Source organism: Agelaius phoeniceus, chromosome 3 (genome assembly GCF_051311805.1).
Source record: "Agelaius phoeniceus isolate bAgePho1 chromosome 3, bAgePho1.hap1, whole genome shotgun sequence".
Lineage (NCBI taxonomy): Eukaryota > Metazoa > Chordata > Aves > Passeriformes > Icteridae > Agelaius > Agelaius phoeniceus.
The window spans coordinates 110,641,687-110,669,298 of NC_135267.1; the positions used below are offsets into that span (position 1 = coordinate 110,641,687).

The 27,612-nt window shown below is 45.8% G+C and overlaps 1 protein-coding gene across 2 annotated transcripts in view; it reads right to left on the reverse strand.

Annotated features, from left to right (window-relative positions):
• LOC129118479 (phosphofurin acidic cluster sorting protein 1-like) overlaps positions 1-26,650 on the reverse strand; it is a 54,717-nt gene extending 28,067 nt beyond the window's left edge. For both annotated transcript variants that reach the window (XM_054629865.2, XM_054629864.2), the window contains exon 1: positions 26,299-26,650. In XM_054629865.2, the coding sequence (XP_054485840.2) occupies positions 26,299-26,492 (194 nt within the window). In that variant the 5' untranslated portion in view covers positions 26,493-26,650. The remainder of the gene's footprint in view (positions 1-26,298) is intronic.
• Between the last annotated feature and the right edge of the window lie 962 nt (positions 26,651-27,612).

A 27,612-nucleotide genomic window follows, 5' to 3' on the forward strand; every position in this document is an offset into this window, starting at 1 on the left:
GCCAATGCAGAGGTCATGAGATCCCAAACCAGGACAGAGCAAGCCTGGCTGCAATAGAAAAACTCCCACAAATGATTGGCCAAGACCATCAATACAAAAGCATTCCCCTTTCCCCAGTACCCCCACAAAGCACAGACAGCAGTGACACTCTCAGACCAGCAAAGATCTCTGGGATTCCCTCTGGTCAGGGCTGCAGCCAACAGCTCCAGAGTGTATGTGCTCTCCTTCTCAAGCCTGCTAAACCATCCTCTGATGTTTGGATGTGCCTCCTCACATGGACACGTGTGTGCCAGCATCTCTGCAAGCAAACAGTTTCTAAACAAGACAAATGGTGCTTTCTCAAACACCATAGGGAAGCCAGTCAAAGATAAGCCTATATTATGAAATGCTCCCTCCCTGTTCCCAGGCAGTTTTCTTTAAGCACAACTGTCCTTTACAGGCTCCATAGCTCCAGAGGTTCAGACTCAGTAACACAGGCAGCCTCAAAAAGAAGTGCACCACTCTGGCCTAGTACTTCTTTGTGTTGTGGATTTGTGTTGAGGAAAAGCATGGCACACTGCAGGCAGCAGACATGGCCAACATCAATATAGAACCTAAATGCCACCTCCTGACTTGAGGACTGCTTCCTCCTGATCCTCCCTGCAGACTGGGAGCTCCCACGAGTTTTGCCAGCCTGGAGAGCAGATTACACACAAGATACACATCCTTCCTACCCTGATCTCAGGGGACATTCCTGCTAATGTGGTTAGTCCCACTGTAGGAGGAAAGAGCAGCTGCCACTGGGATGCCAAACCTCCCCAGAACCTCAAACTCCCAAACAGGATGAGCATGGCCTGTCAGCACTGGTAGGGCTATTCCAGCCTCTTCTTCCTAGCAGGTCTCCTCTCTCCAGACACAATTCAACACAGAGCTCTGCCCAGCAGTTGTTTCCCAACAGGTTTATAAACCTCTCTGTTGCACAGGTCTCTTAAGCCACTGATCTTGACCAGTGAAGCCACTGTGCAGACCACACACAAGAAACCCTTGTCAGAAAAGTGGGAAAGCTATGAAAGGGCAGTTGTTAAAACCATGGAAGAGCCATCAGTCTGTGCAGTCAGTGACAAAAACAAGATCAGAGGATGGAGTGAAAAACCTGAGATCTGCCTAGAAAGACACTTGGCTACTCCAACCTGTCACTGGCACAGACATGCCAGAGCTATCCCACACTCCAGAGCAAGGAGCTGCAGCTTACCTGGTGCTACAGAGCAGCTTTCCTTTCAGCACAGAGGTCCCTGCAAACACTCCAGTGTGCACTGCTTCTCCCCACCAGTGAGCTTCAAAAACAGCCCCTCCTGGCAGAGACATCCATCTTGGAACACTACTGCAATACCAAGCTTCTGGGCTGTTTCTACCCAACTGTGCATGCTTTTCTGAGGCAGGGATGCCACACAATCCATGCAGCTGGAGTGGAAGTGACAAGGCAGCACACATTGCTATGGCTCACACTAAATTCCCTAGCTCAGGAATACCATGGTACTTGCCAAAACATCCCAGCAAGAGAATACTGCTTTTTGTCCAGGTCCTCTGACCCTGTAACATCAGGCTCTCTGGGAGCAGGCATCAAAAAGCATGAACCAGCTATGCTGCAAAAATAAATGTGTCCAGGGAACGGTCTGAGCTCCAGTGGAGCAAGCAGAGGCAATTTCCCCTCAGAGCACCCTCCAGGCAAAGCATGCAGGCAGCTGCTGTCCACAGCCATTCCTGCTCACTGGCACCACAGGATTTCCCAGCAGGCTGCCAGGCTGTCCAGCAGACTGTCCCTACTCTCCAAGGTGCTGCAGCTTGGGCGCAGCAGTGTCACACAGTCACTCACAGGCTGGCAGGGCCCTTGGGGGCCCCAGCAAGCAGCACCCAGACTGAACAGATGACACTGCATGCACCTGCAACTGCTCGCTTCCAGACACTGTCCCAGTGGAACAGGACACTCTTTCCAAGGATCACTGTGCCTATTCACCTTCTCAGCAAGCTGCAAGCAGAGCCAGAAGCTATCATAGCACACATTTCACCTAGCAAAAGGGTCCATAAATAACTTGGTGTGCCTCCTCACCACATCCTGTATTACAGCCACACCGGGCACAGGCAGCCATCCAAACACACCCTGACTAAGAAAATTTAAATTTGTAACACACTTCAGAAGTTCAACACCCTACCAACCACTTTGTCTCTTTAAAGCACAGTTTTTTAGTGCTCACTGAAGCACCAGAATGCCTATTGAAGAACTCAGGAAATGGAGGGACAGGTGATTTATCACACAACCCTTCCCACCAACCCACAGGAATCTGTGGCTGTAGGGAAGGATTTCCTGCACAATAGGTGCACACAAAACTACTTGGTGCAGCAGAGGCACTCCTTTATGTCCATTATCTGGGCATATGCTGTCCAGTATATGTTCAGATGCAGGATCCTTCTTTTCTAAGTACTCTGAATTTTAGACAGGAGGTCATTAAGCATTTCTGAAATGAGTTGTTCTCAGGTCTTGTACACAGGCTTCCAGAAAAACATTTGCCAGTGCACATACTACCTTAACACTGGCCCACAGGAAGCTCTGCACCAGCCAACTGAAGCAGAAGAGACAAAAACATGGCTTTTCTGGTTCACTGATCAAACTGTAAAAAAAGCCTATAAAAGAAATAAAAGCTAGTTCCAGTCCAGAATAATACTGAAAAGTTTTTAAAACAGCCATGAGGGGACACCTTTGAATCTGACTCTATCTAACAGTGGTTAATAAGGGCAAGAAATAAGACTGCAAGTGACTATAAAATTGTAGCCAGTTTTACAGTTTTACAGTTTTTAAGAGGACAAAAGTCAGGGGAAAGCAACATCAGAGAAGGAAACATAAATGAAGGCCCAGGATCTGGACATACAAAAATGGTACCACTGAAAGCAAAAACTTAGTTCAGAAATACCTGACAGTTCCTTAATAGAAATGCTGCTTGCAGCTATAAACAGTTCAAAGGAGAGGTGAATGCACTCCTCAGGATCATCACATATGGAGAAAAGGCAGAGGAAGCTGTTCCCCAGGGAAGGCAGATACCAAAGCACTGGGTCTTTTGTTAGCACAATTCCTTGGATGCAATCACCCTAGTCCTCCCCCACATGAAAGATCAATCAGAGATTGTCAAGAGTGTTCAAAAGAGCCTATTAAGCTTGCACTGGGTGCCCACAAAAAAGAAGCCTGTGCATCCAGGGAATCCCTTTACTGTGCTCACTGCAGCTCCCTATCATGTTCAGCAGGGAGAAGGAAAAGGCAAGCGGGGAGAAGGAAAAGGCAAGCAGGGAGAAGGAAAAGGCAGGGAGCAGTGAGGAATACTAGGCAAGTGCCTTGCTATCCCAAACTCATGGAGCTGGGAGCTTTCTAGAGGAGCTAACACAGCACTGGTTTGTTACTGCAGAAAGGGCAGACACAAGGTGCAGACACAGCAAGAGAGCTTGCAGGAACAACATGTTTCCAAGGTGGGGTGGGAGATACAACTTCATTGTTCCAAGTCAGGATTTGGGTTTACTTGGTGGGATAGCAACAGCTAGCTCTCAAAGCAAAGCAAAATTGCATCAAAAGCTGACCTCCAACTACCCCCATAGTGCTAACAGGAATAAGAGACAGGGCAACAATTACCATTTCCCAGACTCTCCTCAGTCCGACGTGAGCAAACAAATCAACATGTAAATAACTATTGCAGGAGAGGACAACATCTATGGAGGACAGTGACTGCATGGAAGCCACCAGCCAGCCCCAGCACTGTAAGGCAGCCTCCCCACCCCAGCAGACACTGGTCCATACTTCCCACACAGAATCTGCCACCAAGCTACTGAGCACACAAGTCACAAGTGCTGGCCTTGAGAGCTGGCCTTCAGTGTCCCTTGCACCCTGTTCCAGCTCCATGCTCAGGAAGGAGGTGGACAGCAACATTCACATGGCCCTGACAGGCTGATTCCAGCTGCAGGAGGGCACCACCACAGCTGGATTAGGGTAGTGTCACCAGCAGGATTTCAGCATGTGTCAGGCAGAAAGGGAGAACAGACTGCTGACACAAGTCACCCACATGCAGGATATTTGTTCATACAAGCCAATTGCAGGAAGAGTTGAGAAAGTTATTACCATTATTTCTACATTTGCCTGCTTAATCTTGTTGTCCTAGTTACCACAGCCCTGGTGACTAAGGCAACCAGTCTTGGCAAGTAAGACACAGAATGCAATGAGATGTAATACAAATATTTAAGATTACTCTCAAAGAGCAAAAGCAGAAACAAGTAAAAGCAATTCTGTACCCCCAGCATTACCCCCAGTCTCCCATCATCTACTACATTTCTCATCACCTCCACAGCAGTTTGAGCATGGATACTCAGGTGTGTTTGTGGTACCCAGGAGACCCAAGGGGGGCTGCAAACCCAAATCAAGAGTGCCAGAGCTCCCCACACACTCCCTCTTCACAGTGAGTTAACTGTACAGACACTAACATGTACAGCCCTGTGCCCAGACTGAAGATCAGAACTTGTGTTACCATTCAATAAACAGCCCCTCTTTATCCATGTATGGTCTCTGCAGCATGCAGGCTGCAGGTTCATAACACCCTGGAGCATTTCACACAGGCATTTCAAGGCATTTCCATCTAGGAACTGAGGAACATAACACTCCTGTGGTTTCTGAGATCGCTATCAGCTCTGCAACAATCCCAGTCCTGAGCACATATTTGCTTCTCTGTTCTCTTTATCAGAGACTTAAAATACCCAGAACATCTCAGGCTCAAGGCTGTGAAAAGTTAAGTCAAAAGTTACTTTAAGTGAACCACGTGACATGGACAATATAAAGGCATTTCTGCTGTCCAAAGTCCAGAACCTCCAACTCTAAACTCTTATGATCATGATCCAAGCACATATCAAGCCCAAAATATAAGCAACTCTTGCTGTCATGGAACTCCAAGTAGCATTTCAGTAAGCTTATCTTTTTCTCTCCACTTGCTACTAAACTTCACATAAATGGGAAAAAACTACATTATTTATATTTTAATCAAGATATCAGTTATGCAGAACCTGTAAGAGTGAAAATAAAAATTGGAACAGCTTTTGATAGACATTTCATGTTTAGCTTGCCCTGAACACTAAGTATGCAGTAGTGCTGGGCATCTCACAAGAAAGAGGAAAACAAAACTATTATGCTGGGATGGGTGATCAGATCCCGAGAAGAAAGAAGATGAGAAAATTTCAATCAAGATATGCAGATAATAACCCATGATGCATCATAATAAAAAGATGTCTTTAAAATATTATTTAAAAGGAAAAAAAATATAGTTTTATCCCTCTCCAATCCTTAATTATCCTATATTAGAGCTGTGTATAGCATTTAATTAATTAGGCTGCTTACCTGTTAAAAGCTAGCCACATAAAATAGGAAGTTTCATTTTCTCCCTTTCACATTTTCACACCCAAAGAGACAATCACCCAGGACCTTGTAGGCATCTTCATGAGAAGGTGTGGAGCTTCAAGAAGAAAATTTGCAAGAATGTGGAGCCAACAGTGCTGCACACTGAGCTCACAGGAGTGAAAGGGACAGTTCTGCACAGGCTGCATGTTCCAGGGTGTGGGATGGACTTCCTAGGAAGCATCAGGCCCTGAGTTACCCCAAAAGCTTGGAAAATTCTGCCTTCCAAGGGTTTCACTCAAGGCCTTTTTTGAACTACGTTCCACACCAATGAACTTCAGAGGAATGAGCTCTCTTGAAGCAAGCACTGCTTTAGAGAAATGTTTCTGCTTAAGTTATCAATATTTTTTCACTTAAAATGAAAACAGCATAGGATTTTCAAATCAGTCGGACCTAATGCAATGGGGCCAGGACACAACAACTTTTAACTACTTTTGAACTACAACTGCAGCAGGAATAAGCAAGCAAACGCAACAGGGAGGCTGCAGAGAGGCAGAGGCTCTAGTTTGTGTGCCCAGCTGGAGGGAAGGTAGGCAGGCATCACACTGCTGCCATCAGCTCTCTGCCTCCCCCTCTTCAGAGGCTGCTTTGCTTCTCCAGCAGGCAAACTGCCCCAAGGCCCAGCCCATAGTGCCCCTTCTCCAAAGTGGGGTGAATAACTAAGCTAATTTGGAAACCAGAAACCAGGCAGGGGCTTGAGGAAACCTATGCAGGTTGCCACAGCAACTCCACAAATCCATGTCACTGGAGACCACCACACTCAGAGCACTCTGACAGCAAAGCCCTTTTAGCACCTGGATGACAGCCAGCTGCCCAGTTTTCTGGCAACAGGACTGCAAGCCTAAGTAAGATCAGCCCAGCTCAATCTTAAGAATGGAAGATGTCCAAGGGACACCAGAACAGCTGGCACATCCAGTGCAGGCTCAGCATCCAGCAAAGCCAAGCTGGGAAGGTACTGGAAGGCAGATCATTGAGCTGCCATTGTGATTGGTTCTCCAAATTTTTCCATTTGAGGGAATGACACACTGGAGATCTACACTTGTGAGCAGCAGAGCAGCACACACGGGGTGTGCAGCACAGATTTTTCTGTTAAAAAGTAGCCTGTGTTGCTTCAGCACAACAGGCAACAAAAACATAAGGCTAGACCTACCTGAGTGATTAATCCTCAGAACTACTTTATAAATGTTAACAATAATTTGAAGCACCATCCAGCATCTTCCAAAATCAAAGAAATAAAACTGGGTGTTTTCCATTTCTTCTTGTTTATATCCTCTCTCAAAACCTGAACTCAAGTACATGATATTAAACAAGTGGCTTAAGCCTCAGTCAGACAGTACCACAATCTCTCTGGCTCACAGCATTAGCAAGGGTTAAGTAGGCTTAATGCAATTGCTCTTGTCAGCCCCTCTGACTGCTTGTAACCACCACAGAGAAAGATCAAATTATTCCAACAGTTGTAGAGATAACCTGAAACAAGAGATTAATCTACCACTCACATTTCTGTCAGTGGGGCTTTTGCTTCCCTCTGGAATATCTTGATTTGACAGCAAGCCCAGCCTCATCTTTGGTGATGCTGTAGGATGCCAAAACTCTGAAACTGAATACAGGTGAAACATAATAAACCCCAAATGTGCACAGACAAAACCTAAGATCTATGGTTTAACTCTTCCTGCAAGAAAAGAGATTTAACCCAGCAATGTGAACAGCTATGAAATATGAAGGAAAAATCCAGAAGATACAGGTGACAACCAAACTCTCAGGATAGAGATGGAGCACATGACTATGAGCAGCTCCTGCATCTGTTACAGACACCTTGGATGTTGGATGGCTACATAAAGCACAGGGTACCTGTCCCTGGGTCTCCATGAACAGGCTCTGTGGGCACACCTGTGCATGAACCAGCCCTCCACCTCCCCAGATTAATGCTGCTTACTCCTCAGAAGGCAGGCTGAGCCAGTCTCCCACACACTTGTATTATCTGCTCCAGGAACAGCTGCTCACAGACACTGAAGCACTGGGTTTCAGACTCAAGGTCAGTTACCCCCCACTGTAAAAAGAAAGGCTTAAAGGGAAGACTTCAATCGTAGAACAAAGACTGTGGAGGTATTTGTTAGCTGCTTGTGGCACTTGTTTCTTCAGTTTGCACTGTTTTTGATAAAGCTGGTATCTGAGCACTACTGATAATTTATCCAGCACACACCCCTGACTGAGAGCTGCACTCCTGGTGAAATTGTTTCTAGCAAAAGATTGCAAAGCTCTGTGAATAGCCCTGCCATCTACACTTGCTGAATGATGTTTACTTGAAGCCCCAGATACACCACGGCAATTTGGGCTTAAAACACCTCTGTGCACAAGAAACTCTCTAACAGCTTCAAACACAATGAGAAAGGATGATTTCTCACATATGCACACACTAGCAACGTCCTTGGGAATCCCTATACTTCAGTGCAACTTCACTGAGCTTTGGTGCTTTTGGAAGATTTTTTTTTTTTTCAGTTGGAGACATATTTCCATCTCTGCAGAGAATTTTCTTCAAGGAGTCACCTGGAAAAATGTGCCAGGGAAGAGAACACCTGATAACATCGCCATTAGAACTGGCACTCAGTGAGAAATACCTAATTCTACTCAGTTATCCATGGAAATGGATAATTGAAACCAGCACAAAACAAAATGTAAGGAGTGTTACCTACCCACATTAATAAAAAAAAAAAAAATTGTGAAGAAATAAAGAGGAAGGTTTAATGTGTTTACACTAGCATTAAGTCAGAATGACCTTTCCTTATACCACTGCCTTTCTCCCAGAGATAAAACAGCATGGCTCCACTTTATGGACTCATCAGAGAGCACACAAAGGGCAGCATGGAGCAGACAGATACCTGGGGTGAGGAACACTTACTGCCCACAACCAGGCTCCCCCAGGAGTCCCACAGGAGCCTGGACAATTCCCCACCAGGCTCATTTTCAGGCCCTTGTCAGAGATGCTCACAGAAAACAAGTAAAACCCCACTTCTTTGGAAACACTGACAATTCCTCTCAGAAGGTGCAGGCAGGGAAGCTGGAGAACCAATTCCCACTCCCAGAACCCAATGCTGTATCCTGTGGCATTCACAGTCTCTGAAAAATCCCTTCGCCCAGGATTTTTCTCCTGGGAAGCTGAGAAGCCTCAGAGAAAAAAGAAAACAAATTCTTATCTCATTTGCTTCTCCTGTGTTTTACTCCTTTGGAATGTGTTTGGAGTTTGTTTACCCACAGGTGATTGTTCCATTGGATTCTGGTGTGAGTTGTTTTCACTCTTTGGCCAATTGGGGCCAAGCTGTGTTGGGACTCTGGAAAGAGTCACGAGTTTTCATTATTATCTTTTTAGCCTTCTGTAAGTATCCTTTCTGTATTCTTTAGTATAGTATAGCATAATAATAAATAAAATAAATTAAAAATAAAATTAAATAAAAATAAAATATATTTTAAAATAAAATTAAAAATTAAAATAATTAAAATTAATTAAAAATTAAAACACAACAATTTTAAAAATAAAAAATTAAAAATAAAATAAAAATAAACATTAAAAATAAAATATTAAAAATTAAATAAAGATAAAATAAAAATATTTTAAAAATTAAAAATAAAAGAAAAAATTTTAAAATTTAAAAAAACCCAAATAAAAAAACCCCAAATAAAAAAAACAAATTAAAAAAAAAAACAAATTTAAAAAAAACCCCAGAAATAATAAAAGAAAAAAAAATTAAAAAATAAAAAAACCCCAAAATATAATATAAACCTTCTAAAAACATCAAGTCACATTCATCATTCTTTCCTTTGTCAAGACACCCTGCAAATACAATAGTATCCTTCACTCCCTGTGATTCCCAAGCACCACTGTGTGTTTGAGCATGTGACACATTGACTCAGCCTGTTCATCCAGCAAAGAATGAGCCTAAAAAACAATGAGTTGTTTCCATCCAGGCCAGCAACTGAGCCAGCTTGTCACATAATCAGGCATGTGCTGGAACTGGTGCCAGTCCAGAGCTGTGAGGCTGAACTGCCAATTTGTGCCATTCCAGGTGTCCCTGCTGAGTCCAAGTAGAGAGGATCTGGAACTGGGCCTGAGAAAGGAACAAAGTTCTCCCACCTTCCTTTGAAACAACCCAATCAAGGCATGAATCACCCCCAGGAAGCACTTGTAATGCCAACCATACCTATCACCCAGCACCCCAGCAGAAAGGCATGCAAGGCTTCCAGTTAAGATAAGACAACAGCTATTAGCTACTTAGGGGTGCCTATCACCTTTCTCTCCCTCAACACACCTCAGTTCCTGAAGTATTGTTGGCTTTACTGGAGTACTTTTATTTCACCTGTTTTGTCCTGTGTTGAATCCTGCACCCTGCTGCACAGATTTCTGTTGACAAGGCTGGCTGTGCTGTGTTGAGAGCTCACACAACAGCTTTGGGTCATGCATCCCAGCTACCTGCACTACAGCCCATGAAAGGTGCCATGCAAATCATACTCTTTGGGGGAAAAAAAAAAAAAAAAAACAACAAAAAAACCAGCAAGTTGATAATTCAAAAGATACTTATGAGAGAACCATTCATCTTACATCTAATATGCAAGCCTCTAAACCTCAGCATGTAAGACTTCCCATTGGGGTTTTTTTCCATTCTTTTTGTAAGATTAGGAGGGCCATAAGTCTTTTAGGTCTGTCTGGCCTGACCTCCTGTAGAGCACAGACAAACAACATATTTGCTCAGGCAAAAAAAGAAATGGCAACACACCAAAAACTGTTGTTATCTTATTGCAGAGGTTCCATACTGCTGTCTCCTTATCACAAAAGTTCTATACCTCCTTGGTGTTTTGCATGGGCAGCTCCTCAGAGCACTGGCTCTTTCTTCTCACAAAGCAGCCAACTGACTCCAGTGCCCTTCTCACCCAGCCACCCAAGCCACTCTTTTACAGCATCTTCTTCTCACTGCTTACAGCCTGGTAAAGTCAGGCCTGCTCCCAATCTTTGATCATTGGCCCAGCTGCAACTCCTTAGGGCTGAGATTGCTTTCTATACTATCTTTATTTTCTTCTATTCTATCCCCCTACAAAAAAAAAAACAAAACAAACCTGAGGAATGGTCCATCTTTTATCAGCAAGCAACAAAACTTGGGCTGGTGTCAAGTCATCTCTGAAATTTACCCCATTTTGTGATGTATGTCCACAGAATAAAAAAGGCAACAGCTGAAAAGCACCTCAGATATTAGATGCAACCTCTTGTAACAGACAGACAAAGCAGCAGCCTGATGTCCTGTATTCATTCATGGAAGCCAAATTCAACACTGAAGCTCAACAACTTCAAAGTCATTGTTGCATTGAACAGCACCAAAATTTTTACACCTACAAGCATTTATAACTTTTTGGAGAGCTCTGATTCCCATCCTGAACTGACATACAGCCAGGGAGCGACAAGATGTTCTTCAGACATGGAGACAATTATCACAGAATCACAGACTGGCTTGGGTTGGAAGAGACCTGAAAGATCATCTTGTTCCCACTCCCCTGCCATGAGCAGGCACAGCTGCTCAAAGCCTCATCCAGCCTGGCCTTGAGCACTTCCAGGGACAGGGGATCCACAACTTCTCTGGGCAACCTGTGCCAGGGCCTATTCACCCTCACAGTGAACAATTTTGAGTTTTGACAAGTTTGGGAATTTTAGGTTGTCCTATATGGAGTTGGACTTGATGATCCTCATGAATCCCTTGCAGCTCAGGGGATTCTGTGATATTTGAACTGTAAATATCTTAATTCCCCTAGCACCTGTAGAACATCTGTAGGATTTGCTCCACACCAGAGTCAGCCAAATGTTCAGGCAACTTCCAGAAGGGGTGCAGATAGCTTTTCTTTTTTCCATATTCCCAGGGAAGAAGCAACTGAGAGGAAGTGGCTTCGGAAATCTTGGTTTTCCTTTTCTAAGAAATAACATTTATAATTACCTAGCTCTCCAAAAGCCTCTCCAGTCAGAGATTGTTACTTTAGTAGATCCTTCCCATCTCTTCTGGAAAAAAAAGGAAGGAGGACAGAGCCCTGGAAGATATGTCCTGACAGGGAGGAGTAAAGATGAGGGGTGGTCATGCCCAGCACCACTGCCTGGAAAGTTGGCATTTCTGCCCACCTATCCACTGACTGACAGCTGCATTAGAAAATACTGGAAAGCTGGCAGATTGTCTCCTCTCTACCAAACCACACAAAACCAGATCCATGGAAGAGAAGATGGAAGTCAGCTACCATGGCTGAAGACATGAAGAGCATAGCATCCTTCCAGTAGCTATGTTTGGATTTTCATCACACCCTCTTTTTGCCCTCTGGCAGCTGCTACCTCTAGAGAGTCCCAAAAATGCAGTGCTCTTCTACAAAGGGGCAGCTTCTCAGCATTCATGCCACATTACTCCATTCTCCTTTGGATTGGTGAGAAAACTCACTCTAAAGAGAGAAAACTACTACAAACTTATCCCCTGCTAGGGATGTCAGCTGCTGGGAGTTAGTGGTGGATTTGCACTCAAATTCATACTAACCAGTAAGCCCAAAAGCCATTTCCAGGCAGATTTTCCATCTGAACTCCCAGGGCACAGCAGAATATTTCACACAAGGCAACCACACCACCTCATGCTTGCTGTAATTCTCGTGTGTTACTAAACTACTCACACTGCAGATGATTGAGCAAGGCAGCAAGAGGCTGGAAGTCTGCCAACAGCCATTGAGAAACAGCCTGAAATGCATCTGAAAGGACAGGGGGGAAAACTCAACCACACACCTCACAGTTCAGCTCTCTCAGTTCTGTTATGATGTGGACCTGTGGCCTCCAGAATTGTCTGGAGTTAGGAGCAGGATTTTACACCCAGTTTTATCACTGGATGTAGCCCAGTAATCCACAACACACAGATGCTTTAGGAGCCTCTCATCCATTTCATCTAGTAGCTACAGCCACAAAGAAATACACAGCTTGTCCTGACTGAAAATTCCTTATTTTATTAGACATCTTCCTTCAGTGCAAAATCTGCATACATCTTCAAAATTAGATCTTTATTCTTAAGAAGAAGAAAGCTGCTAGCCTTGCTATTCAGAGCATGACAATCCTCCAAAGTACAACCTCTGCAGGCAAAGTAAAAAGAAAACAAAGCCTGCCTTTAATAATCACAAAGCTTTACAAGAAACCTCCTACTATCACTGCAACAGAAAGCACATGCCAAATTCTGCAAGGGCAGGGAAGACAGGCAGGCAAGGAAGAAATACTGCTGTGGGTCCTAGGGAACTCTAAACACTTTTGTTCTCAGGGATATCCATATGGAAGAACAGGATTTTTCCTAGTTCCTAATATCTCAAGGCCTTCCATTAGAGAAGAAAAAATAAATCATATTTATGGCCTATTTGTTGTATATCCACATACATACTGCAAGAGAGCTTATCAGGTTCACTTCCCAAGGCAAAGCTGGTGTAAATCAGAGCAAAGGAAGCATTCAGTTAGGTGAATTTGCTCTAAGTTTATCTTCCATTGGGGCAATCTAATGACAGTGAAATATTGTGGTGAAACTCAGCACAAGCAACAAATCAATGTGTTTCAGTCAGTAAATCTTAAGACAACATGTCAAAACCAAACTCAGGGGATCTCAGACTGGCAATGGCTGCACTTTGGCAACGTCAACTGCAACACAGTACAAGACTGAAAAGCTCTTTTGAATCAGTTGTATGAAACCTCATACAAATTCCCAAGCCCAAAAAAATCTCTCTGTTATCTTGTTTCACTGGCCTGGACATTTTACTACCAGGCAGTTGCCACCCCAAACCATCTGTCATTAGCAGATCTAGTCCATGAGCAGTTTGTTCAGGAGCTGCTTCTCCTCCCGAACATTGCAGGCTGTCCATGCACAAAACCAATGTCACCAAGCATAGAACAGACTCCTTCCCTCAACACCCCTTTTATTTAATCCTAAACATTAAGGCTTAATCCTTACAAGTATTTCTATCCTAGCTGAAAAATGGGAAATCTCAAGGTAATACAAAGCCTGAAAATAGGAAAGGAAGAAAATCAGCAAGCACAAAACATGGCTGGCTTTCACTCTCTGGCTTTCACTCTCTGAACTCTCTGTTCATTCAGCCTCTCCTGTCCTTTTTACAAAACCTAGATGTTTTAAGATATAGTAAAAACTTAAGAACTGGGAGAACCAGGGAAATAATAAGCAAATGGCACAGGCTTGAGTTTCTACAGTGCTGACAGTTGTCACACAGTTATACAATTAATGACACAGTTGCAAAATGTCTTTCAGTTCAATAGGATAGAAGAGAAGTTTTCCTCCATTTTTGTCCCCTCTCCCTGGACCTGCACCAGAGACACAGACAACACCAACCTGCAACTTGTTTACTTCATATGGATTTATTGCTTTTCTAAAAGGTTGAGCACCTCTGTCCCAGGAGAAGGGGGGGATAATGAGCAAAAGGCAGAGCCCAGGTATAATGAAGGTATAATCTCCAGGACAAGCATGGTGGTGGAGACAGGTATTCTGCACAGACATGTGCTCGTCTTCAAACACTCTCAATCACCTCCCCTTCACCAGGTACCATTCAGAAGCAGCAACTGCCCCTTGCAATCCCAAGAGCATCCTACAGGCTGCACACAGAGCTGGCACTCCAATAAGAGTCCAGAGATACAGGGAGAAGCAGGAAGGACTAACAGTCACAGCAGCACAGCTCAAATCCATAGGCCCTTTTGCAGTGTGTGCATTTCCAAAGGGTCCTTGACAAGGGTGCTAACTTGTCACTGAGGTCCAGTTTTTGTCTTTCAGGTGGGCAGTGGGGAGGGTGTGCATGTGCCCATGCATTTCAGTTACATGCCCAAAGAGCAACAGATGCTCTACAGAACATATAACACTTATTTTGTAGGGACGTTTCCTACCACAAAAATAAGGGAAGAAGAAGTTGTTCAAAAGTCTTCTTTGATGCAGCCTGAGATTCTCTCTCTCAGGCCCAGAAAGAACCAAGTTATTTTCCCTTCAATGGCTTCATTTCCCATAGTCAACAAGTAAGAACCAGGACACTCAAAAGATACATCTAGAAATCCTCACACTGCCACCAACCAATCTCTTTTCCTTTTTTAATCTCTTCTATTCTCTTTTATTCTCTTCTCTCTTTTTTTCTCTTCCTTCCTTCTTTCTAGGAGATTCCCTTTTTTAGCATTTGTTGTTCTACCTGCTGCTTCTGAGGAAGTTCCCCCATGTTGCTGTCTGCCCTTAGACAGAGAAACTGTGACGCATATGAATTCACCTGCACTGTCAACAACTCAGGGATCCTTCCAGAGAGCCATCAGCAACAAATGGTTATTCTGGATAACAGGAACTGAATTCTGAAACTTCACCTGTTTTATTTATACAGTAAAATGTATAATTAGTGCTGGCAAAACACCATGTAACTCTACACTTCCTCTTCATAATCTCCTTTGGAGCGCTGTGATGTCACAAGGAAGATGTTCTGTAACCTGGATAGCTGAGGCTGTAACCACCCTGGGACAGATTTACACTGAACACTGCTAACCTCAATGGAAAGTTTGTCTGGCCTGAAAACACACCTACTCTAAAGGCAGAGACCAGGGAGCTTCTCTCACACAAATTTTGCCTGGATTTTAAACCTTGATCTATTTAATTTTGCCTTTTTCCCAAAGAGAGTTCCAATATCGTGCACATCTCACAGTCAGGTCTCCTTGAAAAGTCATTTACTCTCATAGTATTAGAAAAAAATTGGGCTGTAATTAAGCAGAATTATAAATCTTTGGTCACTTGGGACCTGAAACCTATTCATATTCATGTCAACAGGAGTGTTTGTTGCTACAATCAGGACTGCACACAAGACAAGTGCCTCATCATTTCTCAGAAAAGAAAGTAATCCTCTGGGGGCCAATACCTATTCTGCCTTCTGTTCACAGCTGTGTTTAGCTGGGATGTTGACCACCTCTGCCAGTCCACCACCCACCATTTTGCTTTTTGGCATGTCATCCCAAGAACACCATTTCCCTTGTCACAGGCACAAGCTGCCACAGCCTGCAGCCTGGTTTCCTCCCTAATCTCACAGCTCTGCCAGCTACCCAGAGGAGAAATAACCATGGCTGCAATGGCAGAAGTGGTCTTTGGAAAATGCTTTTCCAAATTTCTCTTCCCAAGAGTGCACAACTATCAGGATCTGCTAAAAGCTTCAAACTTCCCCCAAAAGACACTTAGATCTACAAAGGTAGTCATTCCCTATCTAGACAGATAGACAGGACTCAAATTTTGGGCCCAACTGTTCTCATGCTCTTTCAACAAACTCCAACTGCTCACTGTGGAGCCTCATCACAGTTTCTTCAGGCCAAGGCAAGGGGAGGTTTGATGATTTTCTTTACAGACACCACATCCCTGCCTGCAAGGGTATGAAACCAAGATTTCTCTGCTCTGAGCGGGATCCAACAGTGTCAGGATTAAAGTATTGCTGTAACTGGATTGCTTCCTGTAGTCACAAACAATAATCAGGTTAAGAGATTTCCTTTCCCTCCTCTTGGCTGGGCTGTGAGTAGGCAGAAGTTACAAGGCAAGTGGGTGGCTGTTAAACTGTTCCTACTCCAATTGTTTGAGAGGGGTGTTTAGGGTTGTTAATTTTGCCTCCTACTCGTTGATTTAAAGGTACATTTACCTATGCAGGGAGCAAGTGCACCTTGCTGCACAAACCATGAATGAAACAGACTCTTGGAAACCAATCTCTCCACTCTGCATCCTTTCACACCACAAACCCACACAGATGCATCACTGGAGAGAACACAGCTGAATCAGCTTAGCCTGAAAATGCACCGTTCTCTCCCACCCCCTTTCCTGCGCTCATATCAGCTTTTTCCAGGCTGCCTTCTCTCCTCCTTTCCCCCCACCAGATTCTCAATACCATCCCACTAGAAAAAGACAGCAAACCCTGAGGATGGTTGAGTTACCTCCACAGCACACCCAGCCAGCAAAAAAAAATAGGGGATTGGAAGACAGCCGAGTTCTCCACCACAGGGGACCCAACAGGACCTCCAAGCTCCTTTTAACCACAGATTTCTATGAAATATGGTTCTTGGGGGCAGTTGTCCTTGACAAGACAGTACAAAACTGGGCAAATAGATCAGAAGTTGAGAGAGCTGGACAGGCATTGTGTAATTTCCTAGCAGATTCCTGTGTGAGGCCACAACTCACTGGCTGTGTTGTTCACAATACCCAAATATTTGGGAAGAAGTGATAAAAAATAAAAAGGAAAATTAACTGAGGACAAACCAAGCAAACTGTTGCCCCACTGTGTGAACAGGAGACTTGCAGTGACATAACTACATTTCCTAGGCCCTGCTACAGCAAGACTTAATTGCTCTTAGAGTGATGCAATTTAGAGTTAAGATCTGAATTCAGGCAGAGACATAAGATTTAATCTGTCACTGCCACTTTTTAACTGTTGGATGAATCCTTCACCTCTGCTTCCCCCTCACCCATGTTTATCCCAAAGCACAGAGTAAAACCCCCTCAAAACAAGCAACATTTCACTGTAGCACATCATGCAGCATCTACCACAACAGGATGTGAGACTCTGCCATAGCCTCCTGGCATGTCCTGTCACACAAGCTGGATTCCAGATAATAAGGACACTGTCAAGAAGCATCTCCTGAGGATGCATTAGGATCTGCCCAAGCAGCCTGAACCCTGGCCCAGCATGCACAGCATTCTACCCAGTCACACAGCCATCAGCCTCTCTCATGTTCCACTGCAACATGTGCAGATACTCACTGCCTCGACCAGGAGCAATTTCTTTTCTCAGCACAAAGAGCCCTTAAAATCTCAGCAGAAAATCCAAATAACTTCTACACTCTGCTCCCCAAATCTCAATCTAGATTCCCATCTGGCAGACTGGGCAGCAAAGCAAACCCTGCTAGTGCTCTCACTCTCAGGTGGTTTTTCTCCCTATCACGTGCAAGAAAAAGGCAACACTGTGGCATGGAAACAGCTGTGAACAAAGTAGGGAGAATAGGAACGTGAGTCATAGCTGTGGCTTCGGGGAGGGAAAGGGCTACCTCAACTAGAAGAGCAAGCAGCTTCAGGATCGGAATCTAAGCCTCACTTCAGTGTCCAAACCACAAGGTCATCTTTCTGCTTTACTTTCAAACAATATTTTCAAACTTTTACTTGTTTAACAAAGAGCACATGACCAAATTAATTGCTGATGCATAACAGCCTCCCCAGAAACCTTAAAAAGAGCTTACTAATCAATCCACAGGGCAGTGGTAACACGCTGAACTTTTAAAATTATCTTTTCTAGGCAACAGAAGGGGTACACTACGTAGGACACACCCCATCTTTACCTGGTCACTGCTTTAAAATCACTGTGTTAAAACTTCCAGCTGTTCACTGGGGTTCTACCCAAAAGCCATCTCAGGACAGACAAGAAGTAGTGGAAGTCTGCAGCAGCACCCTGATCTTCTCTAGAGCATTTTAGCCATGCTGAAATGAGGCATCAGCAATAGTATGGCAAATGTCGTGGAACTTTCTTCACAAATGTAATAGATTTTGAAATTTTCTGTCTCCATATGCAGCAGAATTGCCGCACCAGCTGTCCCCAAATCCGAGGCTGCTCTAACAAAAGATGCTGCGGTGCCAGTTTAGCGGAGAGCAGCATTCAAGGTGCAAATGCACACCACACCTGCTCCGAGCCTCCACAGCCAGAGCAGCCTGTCAGGTCCCTGTTGCTAAACAGCTCGCTCACAGTCTCCAGGCTAAAATAAAACGTGTTAATGAAGTAACCACCACAAAGCGGTGATTACAAAAACACCACTTGCAGCCTTTTCTGCAGAAAGGAAAGCACAAGTGCTTAAGACACAGGTGACAAGTACCTTTGAACCAAGTGAGAAAGTGCTAATGGGGATGCAGAACAGACCCCATTCTCACACTCATCACCTGGCAGAGTTTACAGGGAGACACCTCCAAGAGTGCTGTGCCAACGCAGTTAAGCTGGGAAGAGTGGTGAAACGAGGTCAGCGTTAGGTCACTGATACACACCAACTCCTTCCATCATCCAGAGTGTCCTGGTGAAGATCTACACACACACTGGCAAAAAGCAATCATGTGCCACGCAGCAGCCTCCCTAAAGTGTAGTTAACGCTTTTCCTACTAAGGCTTAATGTAGAGTTCACATTTCATTACAGCTCGCTGCTCCTGAAGTAGCACGGACACGAGACTGTCATCCCTTCCACTTCCTCTGCTTTTATCTCGAGCTGGCAAGCACCTTAGAGCTGAATCCCTGCAGGCTCAGGAACATTGCACCGTGTTAAGTTACACCTGCGACAACAGACTGAAGTAATACAAGCCCATGAAAGAGTGTCAAACCAGCATGGACATCCGTTTTTGAGGCTTCTTCAAAAAACTAAGAAAAAGTTTAATTCTAAAGAGTTCCACAGTTAAGATTCTTCACCCAAAAGAGTGATTCTTACCAAAGCTGGCACATTTGTTCTTAGGCTTTTCATCAACAAAAGCTGTTAATAACCAGTGCCTGTACAATGCAGTTTTCTGCTCAGATCCTTGTGGGTGGAGCAAGAGCCTGAAACAAGGCTGACTTGTCCATACTTTCATAAATCAGTACAGTGACAGATAAAATCACCTCCTAATAATATTAACATTTCAGCAACACACAGATGAGATGAACACAGTGTAAATGCAGAGCAATGGGAACGTTGTCCTTTTGTCTGACTGGAAGTTAAGGAACATAAGAGGCAGGCGAAGAAAAGCTTGAAATGCCAAGGGACTTGACAAACATCAAGGAGAAATTTAATAAATTATTCATACACACAGGAGGTGAAATCCAAACAGGACATTCAGATTCTGCTTCTGACAAAGGAGCACACAGGAAAGAAAGGAATATCTGGAACAAGCAGCCTTGAGCACAAGGTATGAGAGAACTGAAAGAAATGTTCACTTATGGGCCTTATTTCAGGGATGCACATAAAAGAAAGTTCAGAAAGTCTAGAAGAAGAAAAAAGCTGATATTCATTAACACTGAAGAAATGTAAAAGCCATTAAAAAACAACCCAAGCAGATCAAGAACATAGTTCAGCTGAACACAAGCCATACAAGAACAAGATGTAGTCGTTACAGCTTCACAAGGAATCGTCTTTAAATTATGAGGAAAAAATCAAACTACTTTGAGAAGAGAAAAATTAAGACTTGGATTGAAAGATTGCTCAATTACAGGTATGCAAGTAAAACCAGAAACAAGGAAAAAAATCGTGAGAACAGTGTCAAAAGTATCACAGGCACGGGCAGGGTTTTTGAGGGAAAGGAGCAATGAGAAAAAAGTGAATGCATTGATAAGGCAGAAAATAGACTAGAAGAAGAAGCTGAAGGAACATGGAGGGAAATCCTAAATACACAGGAGCTCTTCTAAAAGTATATTAATAATGTAAATCTAAATTACACTTATCTAAATGATATGGATTCAGAGACACTACTTGAACTGTTACTGAAAATGAAACAGCAGAAGAATCAATGAGAAGCTTTGCATGAACAGGATCTTCCCTCCTGGTAGAGAAAGCTATTAAAGAAAAGTGTAGCAGAACCCTTTACCAGGGAGTTGCTCTTATTCTAACCCTGCTACCATTGCAACAGTCCAACACCTAATTGTTAACAGTTTTCAGTTTTGGAAAATGGAACTAAAGACATGAGTTCTGCTGTCATCCTGAACTGCCTATACTGATAAGAATTTATTTATCACATATGCAGAAAACCAGTAAATACATACATAAAAATACATAGCTGGGTGTGGAACCTGGACATTTTTTGTCCAGGAAATGGTCCCACATGCCCTGGCTTTGGATCTTATGCTACTTAAAATATGCTCACACTGAAGAATAAGAAACATGATAAGAAATGGAAGTTTAAAAACCAGCACGAGTAGGTAAATAAGGAAAACACAGAACAAACATAGAACAGGAGCTCTAATTTACTAAACAGAACCCCTCACGGAGTTAGACCACAGCACACAAAAACAGGGCATGAGAGATGGCAGTGGGCAGCACTAGAAAGGACAGGGCATTGCAACAGGCCAGCAGAAAACGTCAGCCTCATTCTGGGCTGTGTGCACTGAGGCTGAATCACACTGCAGAGCAGGGAGTGGTCTCTGTAACCACAGTTGCAATGTGTTCAGGCACCTGAAATATTGCAGCTCTCCTCCCAGCACGCTGCAATGAATGTATTGAAGTATCCAAACAAAGCCTCATTTAGCTAAGAGACTTCCAGCCACAAGAGCAGTATCACTTGAGCTGTCTGCTTCCCCAGAGGCAGAGACAAGTTCCTGCTGCCACATCCCACACGCAGGAGTAAGACACTCTCACTTCTTGTTTCCCAAAACAGTATTCACCAGCTTTGATGTAGTTAAAAAAAAAAAACCCAAAACAAACCAAAACAGAAGCACAGCTTCCCCATCAGCTGGGATGCTGAAAGCTTGGACAAGATAACACCACAAGGTATTTGGAAAATAGCTCTGGCCATATGCTCACCTGGCATGCTATAAAATGCAGTATGTTTTTTACCTCTGGCTCTCTTTTAGAAACAACTTTTAACGTTGACAGGAGACACAGCTTTCAATCTAGAATCATTCCACGTTCAAACAAGTACACAAAAGCATCAGCACAGACTTAAACCACAGAATGGATCCCTAAGGGAACCCTGTAAGCTGCTGGTGCTCAGTAACTCTTCTTTTGACAGAGTAAAGCTCTGGGGATTGTGATCCCAGAGAAGGGTGGACTGTACACCAACAACATGGCTGCTAAAGATCAGCCACAAGTGACTGAGGACGCCAGAAGAAGTGGAATGTGCACTCGTGGTGTCCTAGCACAGTAAGAACAATGCAACATTTTTGATAAATCATCAGAGACCTGTTGCAACACATTAGCCTGGCTAATGAATGAAGAGCTGGAAAACAAGGCTAGGATGGAGCGTGAGAGGTCCTTCAAATAAAATTAAACCCTCAGGGAAGTCACTATGAACATTTTGAAAGGAGCACACCCCCCATCAATCACATTAGGAGAGCACACTTATCCCAAGTTCTGCTCAATTATTGTATGCTCAGAAGGAAAACAAAACACTGCCAGAGAAGAAATCCCAAATGTGTTCTACTGCCACAGAGAGCTACAGATAGTGGACAACATATGAGACATATTATCCTGCAGGCCTGTAGCCAAGCCCATGATATTAAGAATAATAAGCAATCTGATGGCTGTTTAGAACATTTTGTTTTCTACATAGGACTGCAAGGAAATCATAATTCAAACAGGGCATATCACCAGTTATAAGAGACTGTTTCCCTACAAGAAACTGTGGCCTCTCCCAAGCACCCTGGGTCTGAAGCTACATGGGTTTGTCAAGGAATCATAGTGTCTTCTGAAGGAGCAATCTGGAATCATTTAACATTCCCAGAGGTGCAACTCTGTAGCTTATCCAAACAGAACAGATTTTGCTGAGGTTGGAAGTTTACTATGAAAATGTCTGATTTACCCAGGAAACCACTCAAGAACATCTCAGGCAGATAAATACATATTCTTCCAGCTGGAATAAGCATTTCTTAAAGGAACACCCAGTTCAGGGGCTCTTCATTACCATTAAACTCTTAAGGAGGTGTAGAAAAGACAGGGAATGCTCTGTGCTGAGAGTAGAGACCCCTGAGCCCACAGCAGCCCCTTCATGTAGCTGTGCCAGAAGAGAGCATGTTCCTTCACACCACAGGGCAGGAACTGCCACTGAAAGGATTCCTCAGGCAATGGAAAGCATGCAACCACACCTGCACAAATAAAGTGTTAACTTACTCTCCACCAGTTGTCAGGTAATGGACACTGGCTGCCCAAACAGGAAAACTGGCTTGCAGAGACAAGAGCATTCACCTCATGGAACTTCAGAGGATCACCCTAGCTGGCACTTTTGGGATGCTTCCAGTTGTACTTGCAATAACTGCTCTCATTCCAAGAAGACATTCATTAGGCTGTAACTCTTCCAAAACAAAAGTTTGCAATTTATAATGATAGAGAATCCAGAGCACCTGCTGGAATGTAATATCCTGAAGGTACACGCACACAGTGTCACAAAGTGAGCCCAGAACGTGCATTTCCATCAATCAATGCTTTTCTAACAACCATACACAGAAGACACTGTGTTCGAGCACACTGTGTGGGTGGCAGCAAGACTTGGAATGTTTCCTCATGCATTGTACTGAGATACAAGGCATTGTGGATGAAATGCAGTGTATTTGAATCCTTGCAGTGCCATTCGGAGCAGCATAAGCTGCACAGGTAGAATCTGCCTTTGCAGCCTGACCTCAGCAATACTGAGACAGCAACCAAAACACAACTTGTATCTCTCACCTTTAACTAGAAATATGATTACTTATCACTGAAACAACATCCACATAACACTGAACACAGTAGCTGTGTCATGGAAAAAGTGAACACAATCACACAATCTTATCTTGTTTCCTAATTAAGAACTCACATTTATGGACGCTCAGATGTTAAAAGAAAAAAATAAAAAGAGCAGCGCTATTAAAAGAGGTGGAAAATACCACTATGTGGAAATAACAAGACCTCAAGCATGTTTGCACCAAGTCCTTTGACACATTTTTTCCCAGTGTACTGCCTGACCAAGACACAAAACAATGAGAACACAGTAAGACATTACCTTGATGCAGACGGACATTTTACCTTGGCAATGCTCTGGTTCACTGCTGGCCATCTCTGCACAGTGAAAATCTGCTACTACCCCTAAGGGGACCTATATGCAAGGCATCTCAATAAAGACACTCCCACCTCAGAATCCTGCTATAAAGACTTCTACTAAGAAAACTGTGAGTGGAAGTTAAGGCTGATTGATGGAGTATTTTAGCCAAAGCATGCTTCACATCCTGCATTGTGAATTAAGCAGGTTTGCTTTCCCTCTAAGGCACTGTGATGGGAAGCCAATCATTTTGAGCCAATGGGTAGCCCCACTGAAGATGCAAAGAGCATTTTGTATCGTTTCCAGGTGTTTACTTCCTTCTGCCTTTCTGCATAATAGCCAACTGCCCATAAAATTCAGCTCTGCCTCCCCTGGCAGCCACTTAAGCCAAAGGCAGCAGGGTCTAGGCTATGCTCAGTTAGTTCACAGAAGGGTCATCAAGAGGTCACAGATCTCTCTCTACCTGGCCCTGAAAAGAGAAAGACCCCACCAGGAGAGATGATACCTCCATCCAGAGAGCAAGGCAATTTCCAAAAATAAACGTGGACTTCGTTCAGTGGCACATGCCCGATTCAGCCAGAAAAAAACCTCCATCACAGGCAACAGCTGAGCTTAGAAAGCCAAGATCCTCCTGCAAGGCATCCAAAGTCCTGCAGTCATACTACTGAACCCTTCCATGCACTGGGGCTTATACTTCCCACTGACCATTTTTATTGGCCCAGACTCTCTCTGGTAGCTTGAAGGCCTGGACAACCTGTCCTGCATTAACAGCCGAGCACAAAGCACCCCCACAAAGGCTGATCCAGCCCAGCCCCACTCCTGCAGCAGCCAGAGCTGCACCTGCAGGAAATCAAACACCTAAGAAGGAGCTCAGGGACAGCCAAGACTTGCAATAGAGACTCCAGAAAAAGAAATCATCTTCTATAGCATTAAAACCAGTGCAAAGTTCTTCTTTCTCCAGATATGCATAAGTATGAAAAAATGCAGACTACACATGCATAAGGGACAGAGAAGCCCAAGGACGTTATTGCCCATGGGTGGAAATTATTTTGCTGCCACTACCACTCCTAAAGCAGAGTGAGAGCAGGGAGCACCTGTGCTGGCCACTGGGACTGTACAGCAGAGCTCCTGCCTTGAAGAACACATCAAGGCTACACCATCTACCAGCAGATCACTAGAGGGAGAACACAGGCAAGCAATAAGGAAGCACAGTGCACAGAAACACCATGAACAGCTCAGCTTTGGGGCTTGAGCTCCCTTCAGCTTCAGCGAACTGAAACACTTGCCTGACACATGCCTGCTCACCCAGGAAAGCTTGGGCTAACTGAAGGCTGGAAAACACAGAAGCACCACAGTCCCACACTGGTCACTGTGGACTGTGGCCACTGGCAGGACTTCTCCAGACCTGCTGACGTGACAGCACATCATGTCAGAGCCATGGCGTCTGAAGGAAGAATCAGCTTCCATTAGCTTCCTCCCATCTTAGCAGATGCTGTGTTTGAAGATATTCCAGAGACGGTATTTCAGATGAATTTCACAGAAATTCCCTGCAAGCAGCTGTGTCAGATGGCTGCCCCCTGGGCTGTCAGCACACAAAGAAGCTCGTGCATTAGAACAAGCATCTACACAATGCTAATGGAAACTGTCCTTGTGACGAGACACAGGATTCACTGGGCCAAAAACCAGTTCTACAAACAACTTTCAGACTGATCACACATCACTTCTCACCCGCTGGCATCCTGCCACCTGTGTAACCCACTTCTACACTCAGACTCGCTATTCTCAGTCATGCTGTCCGTGGTTTGCCCAAAGCAGTTCTCCTCTCCCTAGCTCCTGGAACACTTCCATTTGTGAAACATGCACACCCTTCACCATCACTAAGCTCTGTGTTTTGCATATGCAAATTTTTTTCTACAGGAAGTCAACCTGATAATTCTGTCCTGCTCTCCAAATTCCAGCCTGCGAGTAAGCTGCCCACAAATGAACAACACCTCAAGTCACTTTAAAGCTATGAAATGATCACTTGCTTCCTGCTCCGCACAACAGCCTCAGCATGTGTCATCAAAAGGTGAACAGGCTTTTAGCAGACACATGTTGCAAACTCCTTCACATCTGCTGCCTGCCGAGCCCAGCACTCCCTTGGGCACCACAATCACAGAGGCTTTCTCTAGTAGCTTGGAGTATTTTGGAACGTTTCTACTCCAGCCCATCTGGCCACACAGTCACTGAGTTTCCCTGTACACACATACTCATCTAGCAAAGCCCTTTCACAAAGGCTGGTATCCTGCTGCCCTACAGGAACGGGTTTTTTTGCTCACCCTCTTGAATTTTACACCTCTAATTTTTGTGAGACACTTGAATACATCATTGCAGACAACACACCACAGCCCAGAGACACAAGGAATTACGGTGACTTCCTGAACCTGCCCTGTAACTCTCATGAGAGGATCTGATCGGAGTCTGCTAAGATGAGTGAGCCAAAAGACACCCACCCACCTCGTTAACACACCAGGCACCTTCTGGCTCCAAGACAGGTGTTCACAAGCACATCTAGCCGTACTGGCAGTGATGACATCCACACCACTCAGCTTGACTCCCAGCTCTACCAGAGACACAACTCTGAGTTCAGCTGGCAGCAGTGAATCCTTCCTGCTGCTCCCTAAGGTCTGGAGCGCAGATGACAGAGGCCCACGGATGCGGGTGGACGCTGCCTGGCTTCACGGAAGCGGCTGCAGGGCTATCACCGTTCACTTCGTGGGGACAGAGGCAGCTTTCCCAAGCACTGCCACGACGATACAGCCCCTTCTGAGCCCCACGGCCATCGCAGCAGGCACTCGCCAGGGGCTGCAACATGGAGGCAACGCAGCCGCGCTCCGGCGCTGTGCCCCCTGCCCGCCGCCCCCCGGGGCCGCTCCCGCTGGAAGCGCAGCGGGGCCAGCGCCGGGGCTCGCCGCGCATCAGCCGCTGCCTGGGCCGGGCCTCCGCGCCGCCAAGGAGCGGGGATGCTGCGGGGGCCGCCTCCTCCTGCCCGGCCCCGCTCGTGTCCGGGCTCCGCACGGCCCCGGCGGCGGGGCGGCTCACCTGGGCACGCAGCTCGGCGCCGACCGATCGATCTCCCACGTGGCGAAGAGGTTCATGGGCACTGGGACCGGCACCGGGCTGGCCATCGCCATCGCGGTCGCTGTCGCCGTCGCCCCGCCGGCTGCCGCCGGAGGCCCCGCGGCGGGGCCCGGGCCCAGCACGCCGCTCGCCGCCGCCGTCGCCATCGCCGCCATCCCGCCGCCGCCGCCGCCGTTGGCGCTGGGGGGCGGCGCGAGCCCCTCGCCTCAGCGACGGCCTCCACCCCGGCGCGCGCGCGCGCGCGCGCCCCCGCTCCCTCGCGGCCCGTGGCCAATCAGAGCGCGGCCAGGGCGCGGGCACGAGCCAACCGGAGCCGGGAGAAAGGGCGAGGACCGCGACTGATGGCAAACAGCCAATCGGAGCCGAGCGAGAGGCGAGGCCGGGGCGGCCGCCGTCCAATCGGAGAGGTCGGCGGGGCGGGGCCAGCCAATGGGAGCGGCGCAGTTGCCCCGGCTTGGCGGGGGTAGGAGGGCGCGGCGTCGCTCCCTTTAAAGCGCATCGGCCGCCGCCCCCGGGAGCGCGCCCAGGGGCGCGGTCGGGCGCACGTCCCGCCGCTGGGGCTGGTCTGTCCGTCTGTCCCCGCACCCGCGCGGCGGCGGAGAATCCCCGGGGCTGGCCAAGGCCTCGGCCCTGTATGAGCTGCTGTGGCGGTAATGGCGAGCCGTGGAGCGCCGCGGGGAGAAGAGTGCCCGCAGGGGGGAATAGTAGGGCCGGCCGGCGGGTGGGCCTGAGGAGGAACGGAGCAGCTAGAGCCGCGGGCACGGCGGGTTGAAAGCAAAAGGAAGCCGAGACCTCTGACTGACTCTTTCCTCGAAACACTTGGGAACTCCGAGCACGCTGCAGGGAGAAAAGCAGAAATCCCCTTCAGTCCCACTAAAGGTCTCCAGGGAAATGCAGCAAAAGGAGGAACCTCGTCGGCCAGAAGCTGCAAGTGATGGCTGTCATGGGCAAAAGCCATCTGTGACCCGGAGACCATGCCCAGAGCTTCAACAGCTCCGAAGGCATTGCAGATTATAAAGCATGTGCAGGGCAGAGCATCCCTAGGGACAGAGGTGAGGGCAAGGCTGTGACACTGCAGCTGGACAAGTGCACTCTGTTCTGGTAGAAAGCATATAAGTGTCCTCCTGTACCTTGCCTCCATCTGTCTGAAATGCCTCTGCCTCTTGAAAAAATGGGATGTTAGAGAAATCAAATAATCATAATAGGGTGGTACTGGTTGAGGGCTCCTGAAAGGAAGCAGAGATGGTCCAAGAGCTGCTTTGAAAACTGTGTGAA